The sequence below is a fragment of the Drosophila miranda genome, assembly GCF_003369915.1.
Source record: "Drosophila miranda strain MSH22 chromosome Y unlocalized genomic scaffold, D.miranda_PacBio2.1 Contig_Y1_pilon, whole genome shotgun sequence".
In the NCBI taxonomy this organism is placed as follows: Eukaryota; Metazoa; Arthropoda; class Insecta; order Diptera; family Drosophilidae; genus Drosophila; species Drosophila miranda.
In genome coordinates, this window is record NW_022881603.1 from 50,068,050 (window position 1) to 50,084,276 (window position 16,227).

The window sequence follows — 16,227 nt, forward strand, 5'->3', positions numbered from 1 at the left end:
TTCCTATTGGCTATAAAAATGATCTGATCTGATCCAGATTCAGCAATCTGATAGATATGGTCATTATCTATGATTCTGCGTTTTTAGTTTTCTCGAATGTGCAATATTGTGGATGCAACAGATTTTCGTTCTTTGTGTGGGCGGAAGGGGGTGGGGCGAAATTTTGACATACACGTTTTATAGTAAGATCTAACAGGAGTGCGGATACAAAATTTGGTTACTCTAGCCTTAATAGTCTCTGAGATTTTTGAGTATCCCCAGATTTTCGTCCTTTGCGGGGGCGGAAGGGGGTGTGGCGAGATTTTGAAACAAACTCGTCTCGGTCCGATATATTAGGAGTGTGGATACCAAATTTGGTTGCTCCAGCTTTTGTAGTCTCTGAGATCTAGGCGCTAATGTTTTACTCTAAGCAAAGCCGCCTATGCTACGTGTGTGTTAGAGAGAGACAGGGCGAGAAAAAATGAAATTGTTTTCTTTATGCTGGCTATAATAATAATACGATCCAATTCAGATTCCGCAGTCTTAAAGATATGGTCATTCTCTACAACTCTATGTTTTTGGTTTTCTCATATCTTTAAAATTGTGGATGGCACAGATTTTCGTCCTTTGTGGGGGCGGAAGTGGGCGGGGCGAAGTTTTGAAATATTTTTGTAGCAGTGACATATCACAGAAGTCTGGATCCAAAACATCGTTGCTCTAGCTCTTATAGTCTTTGAGCACTAGGCGCTAAAGGGGACGGACAGACGGACAGACGGACGGACGGACAGACAGACAGGGCTCAATCGACTCGGCTATTGATGCTGATCAAGAATATATATACTTTATGGGGTCGGAAACGATTCCTTCTGGACGTAACACACATCCACTTTTACCACAAATCTAATATACCCCAATACTCATTTTGAGTATCGGGTATAAAAAAACGAGGGGGAATCTTGTGAGTGGAACCGCAACTCTACATTTATACCCGATACTTAGTCAGTATGGCTCTCCTCCGGCAGACGCCGCTAATATTAAACGACACGACAAAGAGTGCGTGCGAGAGAGACAGAAAATCTGTCTGAGAGTGACGTCGAGCGCTGCGTAGCCACTGCAAATAGATTTGTTCCTTTTGGCTATAAAAATGATTCGATCTGATCCAGATTCCGCAATCTGATAGATATGGTCATTCTCTATGATTGTGCGTTTTTAGTTTTCTCAAATCTGCAATATTTTGAATGCAACAGATTTTCGTCCTTTGTGGGGGCTATGCTACGTGTGTGTTAGAGAGAAACAGGGCGAGAAAAAATGAAATTGTTTCTTGATGCTGACTATAATAATGATACGATCCAATTCTGCAATCTAAAAGATATGGTCATTCTCTACGATTCTGCGTTTTTGGTTTTCTCGTATCTTTAAAATTGTGTATGCCACAGATTTTCGTCCTTTGTGGGGGTGGAAGTGGGAGGGCGAAGTTCTGAAATATTCTTGTGGCAGTGACATATCACAGAAGTCTGGATCCAAAACATCGTTGCTCTAGCTCTTATAGTCTTTGAGCACTAGGCGCATAATAGGGACGGACAGATGGACAGATGGACGAACGGACAGACAGACAGACAGGGCTCAATCGACTCGGCTATTGATGCTGATCATGGACGTTACACACATCCATTTTCACCACAAATCTAATATAACCCAATGCTCATTTTGAGAATCGGGTATAATGACAACGACAATGTGCAAAACAGCAATGCATACAATTGAACTGCCATCCATCTTAGCTGAGGTAGCCAGACGAAGAACTCTCTCCAAAAACGACATCAACATAATTGACAATACCTTAATTCCTGACTATTCCCCACTCAAGAGAGGACGCATTGAGATAGAGGATGAAGACGAAGAAGTAGAGGAAAATGAGGGTAACAAAAGAAGCCAGCAGCAACAGCAACAACATCAAGAGCACACAAGCCAGACAGACCAACAACAACAACAACAAAAGCTACGACCCCCTCCAGCAGGAGCAACGCCAGCACCACACATGCCCCTCCCCCCATCCCTACCATAGCTACAGCCATTAATAAAAACTTCCAGCCGAAAATCCACATACCGCCAATAATTGTACCAGCGATAACAGCGTTCATGCCGGTCCTGGAAAAGCTGCAAAAGGATCCAAGGGTGGGCAGATTTAGTACTAAGGTAGTAAGCAGGGAGGGCCTGAAAATCCAGGCGCAGGATAGGGCTTCCAGAGATGCCATCATGGATATCCTGGGGGATGCAGACGAGGGCCTGTACACCCACCAAAGCAAAAACGACAGGGGACTCCGCATCGCTATCCGTGGGTTCCAGCACACCACCCCGCCAAGCTGGATCAGGGGAAAAATGCTGGAGGCAGGGTTCACGGTGACCTTCAGTAGAATCCTCCTAAGCGAATACGATAAAGAATAATACGAAATAAGCTAGAACGAGACGAATTCAAGGTGCTGGCCCTAAAACATGTGGGCACGCAGATGGTCTCCATAGAGAGGCTGGACAAAACAAAGGACCCGGTCCAGTGCCATAGATGCCAATCTTTTGGCCACACACGCGCTTATTGCCGACGTGCTTTTGCGTGTATGAAGTACGCGGGCAATCATCCCTCCACTGCATGCCCAAAACCGACAAGCACACCTGCAAAATGCGCAGACACAGAAGCACACAAGCCAATGGAGACAGCCACCAGCAGCGTAGCAAACAGCAGCCGTTACACCAGCAGCAGCAGCCACAGAGGCAGCACCTCTGGTAGAAGCCCCAACGGCAACTCCAGCAGCACCAGAAGCACCAGCAGCAGCATCAGAAGTTACAGGAATGGCAACAGAAACGACAAAAACAACAGCAACAGCGTACACCCAAACAAAATAGCGAACCTCAGCATCAGGGACTGCTGCAGCGGTCAAGGGTGCAAGGTGAACGAGGGGGAACGTTGTGAGTTGCTGCGGACACCGCAACTCTACGGTTATACCCGATACTAAGTCAGTATGGCTCTCCTCCGGCAGCCGCCGCTAATATTAAACGACACGACAAAGAGTGCGTGCGAGAGAGACAGAAAATCAGTCTGAGCGTGACGTCGGGCGCTGCGTAGCCACTGCAAATTGATTTGTTCCTATTGGCTATAAAAATGATCTGATCTGATCAGCAATCTGATAGATATGGTCATTATCTATGATTCTGCGTTTTTAGTTTTCTCGAATGTGCAATATTGTGGATGCAACAGATTTTCGAAATTTTGAGATACACAGGAGGAGATCTAACAGGAGTGCGGATACCAAATTTGGTTACTCTAGCCTTAACAGTCTCTGAGATTTTTGAATATCCCCAGATTTTCGTCCTTTGCGGGGGCGGAAGGGGGTGTGGCGAAATTTTGAAACAAACTCGTCTCGGTCCGATATATTAGGAGTGTGGATACCAAATTTGGTTGCTCTAGCTTTTGTAGTCTCTGAGATCTATGCTACGTGTGTGTTAGAGAGAGACAGGGCGAGAAAAAATGAAATTGTTTTCTTGATGCTGGCTATAATAATAATACGATCCAATTCAGATTCTCACCATAAAGATTCAGACCATAAAGATATGGTCATTCTCTACAACTCTACGTTTTTGGTTTTCTTATATCTTTAAAATTGTGGATGCCACAGATTTTCGTCCTTTGTGGGGGCGGAAGTGGGTGGGGCGAAGTTTTGAAATATTTTTGTAGCAGTGACATATCACAGAAGTCTGGATCCAAAACATCGTTGGTTTAGCTCTTATAGACTTTGAGCACTAGGCGCTGAAGGGGACGGACGGACGGACGGACAGACAGACAGGGCTCAATCGACTCGGCTATTGATGCTGATCAAGAATATATATACTTTATGTGGTCGGAAACGATTCCTTCTGGACGTTACACACATCCACTTTTACCACAAATCTAATATACCCCAATACTCATTTTGAGTATCGGGTATAAAAACAGCGAAATTCAGCAGAGGCGCATCTTATCCGTTTCCAGAAAAGGCAGCCAATCCTCGGGCTCAAACAGCACCAGCAGCAGCAGTAGCACCACTACCACAACAATAACAAAGATCAATTGGATTTGCGGGGACCGGCACCAGGGTGCCCCTAGAAGGCATAGAGAGTATAGAAAAATTAGAAAGAAAAATGGAGGAAATATTGCATTTACTTACTACACTGATCCAAATCCAAGCCAGTAACGATAGAGGGACAACAATAGCAGACAATATAACGATGACACTGAAATAAATCAAATAATTAATCTATCTGCTAATAATACAAATAAAAATAATAAAAGAAAAAAACAGACAATCAAAAGAAAAAAAGAAAATATATCACATACCAAGAAAGAACCCAGTACGCAGGACTCCATCAGCAATAGATTTTGCCATAACGAACGGCTTACAAAAGGGGGAAGGATTGATTGCAAAAACGACAGATAACGTCTGACCATCTAGTAATTAAAATAGCATTAAACAATAGAGGACACGAACATAAAACAAGCCCACCCATGCCACTAATGACTAAAGGTGCTGATGTCAAAATATTCAAGGATCACCTAAACCAAAATATTCACCTAAGTACGGAAATAAAATTTGGCCTGGACATTGATGACACGGTGGCCATATTCCCCAAGAACATATACGATGCAGCTGCCAAGGCAACGGAAAAAACAACAAAACCAAATGACAAGCGATTCCAAAGTCGGACACTAAAACTTGACGAAGGGACTATGTAAACGCTTGACAAAAAGAAAGAGGCGAGACGAGTATATCTAATATTAAGGACAAAGCAAAGAAACAACGAGGGGAACGTTGTGAGTTGCTGCGGAGACCGCAACTCTACAGTTATACCCGATACTAAGTCAGTATGGCTCTCCTCCGGCAGACGCCGCTAATATTAAACGACACGACAAAGAGTGCGTGCGAGAGAGACAGAAAATCAGTCTGATCGTGACGTCGGGCGCTGCGTAGCCAGTGCAAATTGATTTGTTCCTTTTGGCTATAAAAATGATCTGATCTGATCCAGATTCAGCAATCTGATAGATATGGTCATTATCTATGATTCTGCGTTTTTAGTTTTCTCGAATCTGCAATATTGTGGATGCAACAGATTTTCGTCCTTTGTGGGGGCAGAAGGGGGTATGGCGAAATTTTGAGATATACGTTTTATAGTGACGTCTTAAAGCAGTGTGTGTACCAAATTTGGTTACTCTAGCCTTAATAGTCTCTGAGATTTGTGGATGCCTCAGATTTTCGTCCTTTGCGGGGGCGGAAGGGGGTGTGGCGAAATTTTGAAACAAACTCGTCTCGGTCCGATATATTAGGAGTGTGGATACCAAATTTAGTTGCTCTGCATATTTTGCATTTGGCAAAACCGACCATGAAACCTGTGTGTTAGAGAGAGACAGAGCGAGAAAGAATGAAATTGTTTTCTTGATTCTGGCTATAATAATTATACGATCTGGTTCAGATGTTGCACTCTAGAAGATATAGTCATCTTCTACGCTTCTGCGTTTTTAGTTTTCTCGTATCGTCGAAATTGTGGATGCCACAGATTTTCGCCCTTTGTGGGGGCGGAAGTGGGCGGGGCAAAGTTTTGAAATATTTTTGTAGCAGTGACATATCACAGAAGTCTGGATCCAAAACATCGTTACTCTCGCTCTTATAGTCTTTGCGCACTAGGCGCTGAAGGGGACGGACAGACGGACGGACGGACGGACGGACGGACGGACGGACAGACGGACAGACGGACAGACAGACAGACATGGCTCAATCGACTCGGCTATTGATGCTAATCAAGAATATATATACTTTATGGGGTCGGAAACGATTCCTTCTGGACGTTACACACATCCACTTTACCACAAATATAATATACCCCAATACTCATTTTGAGTATCGGGTATAAAAAGCAAAGAAACACTACAATATGCTTACAAACAAGCTGAGAAATGCGGTTAAAAACTGGAAGGAAAACAAAACCAATAGACAGTTAGAGGCAATAAGCGTGGAGGAGGGACGAAGTATGAGAAAGCTGTGGAAGATAACAAACAACATTAAAAAGCAGCCGAATCCAAACTGGCCATTGAGAATAGAAGACGAAGAAAACATTCCCAAGTGGACAAAAGACAACAATAGAAAAGGCTGAAGCCTACAAAAAACACCTAGAAGAACGCCATAGGACATCACAAACGCATAACGAGACAGAGAATAATCCAATAATAGATAGACGAACTACAGAAGCAAAAAGAACTACATATATAAACGAGGGGGAACGCTGTGAGTTGCTGCGGAGACCGCAACTCTACATTTATACCCGATACTTAGTCAGTATGGCTATCCTCCGGCAGACGCCGCTAATATTAATCGACACGACAAAGAGTGCGTGCGAGAGAGACAGAAAATCAGTCTGAGAGTGACGTCGGGCGCTGCGTAGACACTGCAAATTTATTTTTTCTTTTGGCTATACAAATTATCCGATCTGATCTAGATTCAGCAACCGGATAGATATGGTTATTCTCTATGATTCTCTACCCTTAATAGTCTCTGAGATTTGTGGATGCCCCAGATTTTCGCCCTTTGTGGGGGCGGAAGTGGGCGGGGCGAAGTTTCGAAATATTCTTGTAACAGTTACATATCACAGAAGACCGGATATAAAATGTCGTTGTCGTTTTGGCTATATACATGCAAGTTAACGTACCCAATTCTATTGAGCTCTTATACGAGTTGTAAACAATCTTAGACTTTCTAAGACGAAAACATTTTCACTATGGGGCCTCCGCCTAATTGGTTTTTTATACCCGATACTCAAAATGAGTAATTTGGTTTTTCTCAAGAATTGCCCGTGATGAGTTTCCATCGTTTGTGATTCCAAATCCTTGTTTGGGCAGTCAACCTTAGATTTGTGGTGAAAATGGATGTGTGTAACGTCCAGAAGGAATTGTGTCCGACCCCATAAGGTATATATTCTTGATCAGCATCAATAGCCGAGTCGATTGAGCCCTGTCTGTCTGTCCTTCCCTATTAGCACCTAGTGCTCAAAGACTATAAGAGCTAGAGCAACGATATTTTATATCCGGAATATGTCGGAGAGAATGAGTATATCTTCCAGAGTGCAAAAACTGACCCAGATCGTATAATTATTTAAATTCAATTTAGCTTTTTTAATTATTCGTTTCGTCACTGCAATACAAAATCAAGAAGTTAAACGACGCACTATGGCGAGTTAGACGAAAAGAGGTGGCAAAAGTCGAAGATTTGTTTACCGCTTAGGACACAAATACAAAAACGGCTATCACAGTTTTTAAATCCCTTAAAAATCATATTGTGACCTTTTTCGTGCGAGGTTGTGGCAGGTAAATCGTACCTGTCTTTGTGACCAGGTTTTACATGCAAGAATTATATGTATGGAGTTTATTTTAGAACTTACATATACAATTCCACGAGAGTGGAAGAAAAATTCTTAGACAAACTATCACTGAAGGCTGACTGCCCAAACAAGGATTTGGAATCAAAAACGATGGAAACTCATCACGGCCAATTTTTGAGAAAAACCAAATTACTGCAGACATAATTGGGATGGATATAGACATTATCAAAAGAATGGGTGTAATTTTGAATATTTAAAACTGCAAAGAAAAAATAAATACCCGCAATATTGTAACGAACCTAAAAGGGCTCGCTACAACGCCCTTCCCAACGTGCAATAATACTATAGATCAACCTACCATCCGAGCAGCCACATAGCCACAATCAAGAAAACAATTTCATTCTTTCTGGCTTCGTCTCTCTCTAACACACAGGTTTCATAGTCGGTTTTGCCTATTGCAAAATGTGAGTTCAAGGTTCTCAGAAACTATAAAAGTTAGAGCAACCAAATTTGGTATCCACACTCCTGTGGTATCGGACCTTGACCGTTTTGTGTCAAAATTTCGCCACACCCCCTTCAGACTCCACAAAAGACGAAAATCTGAGGTATCCGCAAATCTCAGAGACTATTAAGGCTAGAGTAACCAAATTTGGTATCCACACTCCTGTTAAATCTCACTGTAAAACTTATATCTCAAAATTTCTCCCCACCCCTTTCCGCCCACACAAAGAACGAAAATCTGTGGCGTCCACAATAGTGAAGATACGAGAAAACATAAAACGCACAATCATAGAGAATGACCGTATCTATGAGAATGCTGAATCTGGATCACATCGGATAATTTTTAGTGGCTACGCAGCGCCCGACGACATGTTCAGACACGTTTTCTGTCTCTCCCGCACACATTGTCGCTCAATGTAGCCATACTGACTATGTATCGGGTATAAATATAGAGTTGCGGTTTCCGCAGCAACTCACAACGTTCCCCCTTGTTTCAAAATATAAACAATCTCAATATTTAGCTCCCACCACAAGCTCAATCTTAGGCTTCCGCCCAATTAATTTTTAAGATATACAATCTCAATCTTGGGCTCCCGCCACAATCCCAATCTTTGACACTCGCCTAAATGGAAAAATAATCTTTGCCCACACCTGGCTTCTGATAAACAATCTCACACCCGGCTTTCTGCAAATTCTGCACTTTGAGCATTTTATAGTTCTCAATCTTTGGATGACGAAATCCAATATTCGGGATGGCGAAATCAATCGGGATGTTTTTAGAAAAATTATTACCGAAAGGGATTGACGATGCAAAGATAAAAGTTCAATGCAGTCTTGATCCAGAAGACAAACCGAAAAGTCGAGATTAAAACTAAGATCGCGAAAACCCTTTGTCCGGAATCCTTTGTAACCCTCAACTTAAGTCCATATCTGTAAATTTAGAATTAAATAAAAACTTTTTAAAAACGCAATCCACTGCTGTAGTTTTTTAATTGCATGCATATGAGTTGGGTGTGTGTGTTTTATTACGCAATTATTGCATCATCCATTTACACACATGCACTCATACATGGTCAGAAATGGAGTAGCCAGATCAATGGATTTACTTCCAACATTATAAAACGTTAAAAATTACTTAAAATCAGCACTTTCAGAGGAGTGGGCGAAAAATGAACTGAAAATTGGTCGACTCGATGGAAAATACTTTCAACTTATATAAACAATAAACAATAAAGAGAGCTTTTAGACTGCAGATCGTATTAATATTATAGTCAGAATGATAAAAACAATCTTATTCTTTCTCGCTCTGTCTCTCACTGACACACACATTTCATGGTCGGCTTTGCCTATCGCAAAAAGTGAGCGACTAGACGCCCGACAACATGTTGGGACACGTTTTCTGTCTCTCCCGAACGCAGACATTGTCGCTCAATGTAGCCATACTGACTACATATGAATCGGGTATAAATGTAGAGTTGCGGTCGCAGCAGCAACTCAAAAAGTTCCCCCTCGTTCTTATTGTCCTTAATACAGAAACTAAACACGTCCTTGATACCCTGCAGGTAGCCAGCTTTTTGGGAAAGCCAATCATCACCGATCGTGGTGACCCTTTCTATGTAAGATGAAAAGTATTGTAAATCGAATGATGTAAGGCCTATACTCAATGCTGTAAGGACATCAAGAGATAACAGTCATGCAAATCGAACGAACCGGATTATTTTGTCAATGCTTTTGCCTTCCAATGAAAATGAAACACGATGGGACGACCAAAAATTACCCTTCCAGTGGAACATCAACACTATGGTAAATATTACCACTAAATGTATTGTATTGTATGGCTATGAGCCACAAGATTTGAGGATATCTAACAAATTGACGAGCGTGATACAAGGTCAGGATCCGAAAACGATGAGCGCCGTTTTTGAAACGAGAATGAGTTGGGAGAAAGAATGAGATGAGTATTATTAAATTTATCGCAAGAAACGCTCCTGAACAATGTTAATCTTAATTTCATGTATATAATTTAGCTAAAAACAACATCGGTAGTAACGGAAGACTAAACAGGTTATCTTCCCCGGCCGCATTCACTATCGCTCTATGGAGGAAGTAGACAACGATTGAGAGAAGCAACCTGATTTTTTAAATGCTGTATATCTTACAATTTCACTGACGCTCTCCGGATGACGCTGCCTGTGGGTTATGCCCAGAATCTGGTTAACAGTCAGGGTTTCCAGTGAAAGGCTGTCCATGTCCCAAATTTTCCGGTGATAGGCATTCTGTAGGAGCTTTATGATTGCGCAAAAGTCCTTGCGCAGTTTTCGGTTTTCGTCCAGCGTCTGCTGTTGCACCCCACTGACCGACTGAACGCGGTCCATGATCTTGCCGTATGCCTCCCCTTTAATTGCCGACAAGTTGGTGAACATGACGCTGTTGACATTTAGTAGGACGTCCACCCACTCTTGAAAAGTGATCAGGCGCAGCTGGAGTGGGAGGCAATCCAACAAAGATTGGGGTTAGGTATTGAGTGGTAGCCTCTGGGGTGGATTGTGTAGGCACTCACCTTTAAATCTACGCTCGGAAAATTGAGGCCGTCGATCTCGTCCAGCCGTTTAAGGAATGTCTTGTTCAGCTGCAGATTCATCTGAGCGCTCATGTCGTGTGCCTCAGGCAGTTGGTCCACCAAACGGTGAAAGTACTCCTTAGCTATGGGCTCAGTGCGAGCATTGCACCTGGAGTGGTCTTGGTTGCTGTAGTCCGTGAAGACACCGGATTGATTTTCGACATTCCCTGTGTCCTGCTGTAGAGCCTTTTGGCTTTGCTGATCCTTCAGCGCCAGCTGCACCTGTACCGCCTGCTGAGACGTCTGCTGTCCCGAGATCGTGGGAGTATCCGGATTGGACAGCCCCATAGAGTTTGAGTCCAAGACGAGTCCTCGTCTGTCGCTCATGTTTCGACGATTATTGCTCCGATTTCCTCGTCCGCATCGACTATTATTCAAAGTTTTATGTTCAAGTCAAGTTTTACTCTCCGGAGAGTGTACGTGTACCCGGTTTTACAGTTTTGAGATCAGACGTTCACTTCGCAATGGGAATTTCAAGGCACTGGTGATGGGCGTAGCAGTAGCAGTTTTCATGTCTACGAGCACTCGACTCGACGCTAAACAAAACGAAAACCTCTGCTCTGAAGAACTCACATGTTTTTAGTGCTTTTGTGTGCTTAGACATAATATAAAAGCTTCGCTCATACCGTATTTGAATCCCGTGGTGACCCTCACAGGCTCACAGGAAGAAACACATACTGCTAGTCTCCCTACACCCCGGACTTGGCACTTACCATTGTCCCACTTGTTCTTGCCCTGAGTTTCTTTGCATGCTCAGTGGCATGCTCAATAACTATTGAAAAATTCAAACACAAGGCACGCAGCCTCTTGTACAATACATCGCACACCAACACATCTAATGTTTGAGACTTCTCTTTGGTAAACTGAGACTCCTCTGAGACGTTTTAGTAAATGCACTTAATTTGTTTATTTAAATTCAATTTATTTTTTTTAATTATTCGTTTCGTCACAGCAATACAAAATCAAGAAGTTAAACGACGCACAATGACTAGTAGACGAAAAGAGGTGGCAAAAGTCGAAGATTTGTGTGCCGCTTAGGACACAAATACAAAAACGGCTATCACAGTTTTTAAATCCCTTAAAAATCATATTGTGACCGTTTTTCGTGCAAGGTTGTGGCAGGTAAATCGTACCTGTCTTTGTGACCAGGTTTTGCATGCAAGAATTATATGTAAGGAGTTTATTTTAGAACTTACATATAAAATTCCACGAGAGTGGAAGAAAAATTCTTAGACAAACTATCACTGAAGGTTGACTGCCCAAACAAGGATTTGGAATCACAAACGATGGAAACTCATCACGGGCAATTTTTGAGAAAAACCAAATTACTGCAGACATAATTGGGATGGATATAGACATTATCAAAAGAATGGGTGTAATTTTGAATATTTAAAACTGCAAAAAAAAAATAAATACCCGCAATATTGTAACGAACCTAAAAGGTCTTGCTACAACGCCCTTCCCAACTTACAATAATACTATAGATCAACCAACCATCCGAGCAGCCACATAGCCACAATCAAGAAAACAATTTCATTCTTTCTGGCTTCGTCTCTCTCTAACACACAGGTTTCATAGTCGGTTTTGCCTATTGCGAAATGTGAGTTCAAGGTTCTCAGAAACTATAAAAGTTAGAGCAACCAAATTTGGTATCCACACTCCTGTGGTATCGGACCTTGACCGTTTTGTGTCAAAATTTCGCCACACCCCCTTCAGACTCCACAAAAGACGAAAATCTGAGGCATCCGCAAATCTCAGAGACTATTAAGGCTAGAGTAACCAAATTTGGTATCCACACTCCTGTTAAATCTCACTGTAAAACTTATATCTCAAAATTTCTCCCCACCCCTTTCCGCCCACACAAAGAACGAAGATCTGTGGCGTCCACAATAGTGAAGATACGAGAAAACATAAAACGCACAATCATAGAGAATGACCGTATCTATGAGAATGCTGAATCTGGATCACATCGGATAATTTTTAGTGGCTACGCAGCGCCCGACGACATGTTCAGACACGTTTTCTGTCTCTCCCGCCCACATTGTCGCTCAATGTAGCCATACTGACTATGTATCGGGTATAAATATAGAGTTGCGGTTTCCGCAGCAACTCACAACGTTCCCCCTTGTTTCAAAATATAAACAATCTCAATATTTAGCTCCCACCACAAGCTCAATCATAGGCTTCCGCCCAATTAATTTTTAAGATATACAATCTCAATCTTGGGCTCCCGCCACAATCCCAATCTTTGACACTCGCCTAAATGGAAAAATAATCTTTGCCCACACCTGGATTCTGATAAACAATCTCACACACGATACTCCAATACTCGGGATGGCGAAATCAATCGGGATGTTTTTAGAAAAATTATTACCGAAAGGGATTGACGACGCAAAGATCAAGGTTCAACGCAGTCTTGATCCAGAAGACAAACCGAAAAGTCGAGATTAAGATCGCGAAAGCCCTTTGTCCGGAATCCTTTGTAACCCTCAACTTAAGTCCATATCTGTAAATTTAGAATTAAATAAACACTTTTTAAAAACGCAATCCACTGCTGTAGTTTTTTAATTTGCATGCATATGAGTTGGGTGTGTGTGTTTTATTACGCAATTATTGCATCATCCATTTACACACATGGTCAGAAATGGAGTAGCCAGATCAATGGATTTACTTCCAACATTATAAAACGTTAAAAATTACTTAAAATCAGCACTTTCAGAGGAGTGGGCGAAAAATGACCTGAAAATTGGTCGACTCGATGAAAAATACTTTCAACTTATATAAACAATAAACAATAAAGAGAGCTTTTAGACTGCAGATCTTATTAATATTATAGTCAGAATGATAAAAGCAATCTTATTCTTTCTCGCTCTGTCTCTCACTGACACACACATTTCATGGTCGGCTTTGCCTATCGCAAAAAGTGAGCGCCTAGACGCCCGACAACATGTTGGGACACGTTTTCTGTCTCTCCCGAACGCAGACATTGTCGCTCAATGTAGCCATACTGACTACATATGAATCGGGTATAAATGTAGAGTTGCGGTCGCAGCAGCAACTCAAAAAGTTCCCCCTCGTTCTTATTGTCCTTAATACAGAAACTAAACACGTCCTTGATACCCTGCAGGTAGCCAGCTTTTTGGGAAAGCCAATCATCACCGATCGTGGTGACCCTTTCTAAGTAAGATGAGCGTGATACAAGGTAAAGATCCGAAAATGATGAGCGCCGTTTTTGAAACGAGAATGAGTTGGGAGAATGAATGAGATGAGTATTATTAAATTTATCGCAAGAAACGCTGCTGAACAATGTAAATCTTAATTTTATGTATATAATTTAGCTAAAAACAACATCGGTAGTAACGGAAGACTAAACAGGTTATCTTCACCGGCCGCATTCACTATCGCTCTATGGAGGAAGTAGACAACGATTGAGAGAAGCAACCTGATTTTTTAAATGCTGTATATCTTACAATTTCACTGACGCTCTCCGGATGACGCTGCCTGTGGGTTATGCCCAGAATCTGGTTAACAGTCAGGGTTTCCAGTGAAAGGCTGTCCATGTCCCAAATGTTCCGGTGATAGGCATTCTGTAGGAGCTTTATGATTGCGCAAAAGTCCTTGCGCAGTTTTCGGTTTTCGTCCAGCGTCTGCTGTTGCACCCCACTGACCGACTGAACGCGGTCCATGATCTTGCCGTATGCCTCCCCTTTAATTGCCGACAAGTTGGTGAACATGACGCTGTTGACATTTAGTAGGACGTCCACCCACTCTTGAAAAGTGATCTGGCGCAGCTGGAGTGGGAGGCAATCCAACAAAGATTGGGGTTAGGTATTGAGTGGTAGCCTCTGGGGTGGATTGTGTAGGCACTCACCTTTAAATCTACGCTCGGAAAATTGAGGCCGTCGATCTCGTCCAGCCGTTTTAGGAATGTCTTGTTCAGCTGCAGATTCATCTGAGCGCTCATGTCGTGTGCCTCAGGCAGTTGGTCCACCAAACGGTGAAAGTACTCCGTAGCTATGGGCTCAGTGCGAGCATTGCACCTGGAGTGGTCTTGGTTGCTGTAGTCCGTGAAGACACCGGATTGATTTTCGACATTCCCTGTGTCCTGCTGTAGAGCCTTTTGGCTTTGCTGATCCTTCAGCGCCAGCTGCACCTGTGCCGGACTGCTGAGACGTCTGCTGTCCCGAGATCGTGGGAGTATTCGGATTGGACAGGCCCATAGAGTTTGAGTCCAAGACGAGTCCTCGTCTTTGGCTCATGTTTCGATGATTATTGCTCCGATTTCCTCGTCCGCATCGACTATTATTCAAAGTTTTATGTTCAACTCAAGTTTTACTCTCCGGAGAAGTGTACGTGTGCCCGGTTTTACAGTTTCGAGATCAGACGTTGACTTCGTAATGGGAATTTCAAGGCACTGGTGATGGGCGTAGCAGTAGCAGTTTTCATGTCTACGAGCACTCGACTCGACGCTAAACAAAACGAAAACCTCTGCTCTGAAGAACTCACATGTTTTTAGTGCTTTTGTGTGCTTAGACATAATATAAAAGCTTCGCTCATACCGTATTTGAATCCCGTGGTGACCCTCACAGGCTCACAGGAAGAAACACATACTGCTAGTCTCCCTACACCCCGGACTTGGCACTTACCATTGTCCCACTTGTTCTTGCCCTGAGTTTCTTTGCATGCTCAGTGGCATGCTCAATAACTATTGAAAAATTCAAACACAAGGCACGCAGCCTCTTGTACAATACATCGCACACCAACACATCTAATGTTTGAGACTTCTCTTTGGTAAACTGAGACTCCTCTGAGACGTTTTAGTAAATGCACTTAATTTGTTTATTTAAATTCAATTTATTTTTTTTAATTATTCGTTTCGTCACAGCAATACAAAATCAAGAAGTTAAACGACGCACAATGACTAGTAGACGAAAAGAGGTGGCAAAAGTCGAAGATTTGTGTGCCGCTTAGGACACAAATACAAAAACGGCTATCACAGTTTTTAAATCCCTTAAAAATCATATTGTGACCGTTTTTCGTGCAAGGTTGTGGCAGGTAAATCGTACCTGTCTTTGTGACCAGGTTTTGCATGCAAGAATTATATGTAAGGAGTTTATTTTAGAACTTACATATAAAATTCCACGAGAGTGGAAGAAAAATTCTTAGACAAACTATCACTGAAGGTTGACTGCCCAAACAAGGATTTGGAATCACAAACGATGGAAACTCATCACGGGCAATTTTTGAGAAAAACCAAATTACTGCAGACATAATTGGGATGGATATAGATATTATCAAAAGAATGGGTGTAATTTTGAATATTTAATACTGCAAAGAAAAAATAAATACCCGCTGTGAGGACCCATACTGGGACCCTCACATAGTAACAAGAATAATAATAATAATATTAATAATTGGATTACTCACAACCATATGCTATAGTAGTAAATAAGCTAGTTATGTTTTGCATAGCCGAAATCCCGCCAAACGGCCAGCTCACACGGAACAACCGCAAAGAAGACGGCGAGGAGAGGGAGCCATGCTCAGCCGGCAGCAGAGCGGAGCTCTTTCGGAAAAGTCCCGTTGGCCCGAAAACGAGCGCGAGGCGTGGCGAGAACGTCGAGCGACCGTAGCGAGAGATGGAGTCGATTCTGGGAAGTGAGCGAAGACGGAACGTCGCGGACATCGAAGTGAAGAGAAAAAAAAAAGTGTTGAACGGCCGCGCGCCAGAG

At 42.5% G+C, this 16,227-nt stretch overlaps 2 protein-coding genes across 2 annotated transcripts; both read right to left on the reverse strand.

The window, feature by feature from the left end:
• Positions 1 to 9,805: 9,805 nt before the first annotated feature.
• On the reverse strand, positions 9,806 to 10,959 carry LOC117189330. Its single transcript, XM_033394476.1, has 3 exons — positions 10,436 to 10,959; positions 10,035 to 10,355; positions 9,806 to 9,970 (listed from the first exon to the last, which is right to left on the reverse strand). The coding sequence occupies exons 1-3, from the start codon at positions 10,820 to 10,822 to the stop codon at positions 9,941 to 9,943; spliced, it is 738 nt and encodes a 245-aa protein (XP_033250367.1). The 5' UTR covers positions 10,823 to 10,959; the 3' UTR covers positions 9,806 to 9,940.
• A 2,791-nt stretch (positions 10,960 to 13,750) lies between these two features.
• On the reverse strand, positions 13,751 to 14,872 carry LOC117189391. The gene is made up of 3 exons (XM_033394511.1): positions 14,367 to 14,872; positions 13,966 to 14,286; positions 13,751 to 13,901 (listed from the first exon to the last, which is right to left on the reverse strand). The coding sequence occupies exons 1-3, from the start codon at positions 14,457 to 14,459 to the stop codon at positions 13,878 to 13,880; spliced, it is 438 nt and encodes a 145-aa protein (XP_033250402.1). The 5' UTR covers positions 14,460 to 14,872; the 3' UTR covers positions 13,751 to 13,877.
• Between the last annotated feature and the right edge of the window lie 1,355 nt (positions 14,873 to 16,227).

Excerpts from the sequence above, each read along its gene's own strand:
- LOC117189330 (XM_033394476.1), bottom strand. The coding sequence starts at position 10,822 with ATGAGCGACAGACGAGGACTCGTCTTGGACTCAAACTCTATGGGGCTG. Across the intron at positions 10,356-10,435 it reads TTCCGAGCGTAGATTTAAAG|CTGCGCCTGATCACTTTTCA; the intron begins GTGAGTGCCTAC and ends CTCCCACTCCAG. Across the intron at positions 9,971-10,034 it reads CGGAGAGCGTCAGTGAAATT|AGCGATAGTGAATGCGGCCG; the intron begins GTAAGATATACA and ends CTTCCTCCATAG.
- LOC117189391 (XM_033394511.1), bottom strand. The coding sequence starts at position 14,459 with ATGAGCGCTCAGATGAATCTGCAGCTGAACAAGACATTCCTAAAACGG. Across the intron at positions 14,287-14,366 it reads TTCCGAGCGTAGATTTAAAG|CTGCGCCAGATCACTTTTCA; the intron begins GTGAGTGCCTAC and ends CTCCCACTCCAG. Across the intron at positions 13,902-13,965 it reads CGGAGAGCGTCAGTGAAATT|AGCGATAGTGAATGCGGCCG; the intron begins GTAAGATATACA and ends CTTCCTCCATAG.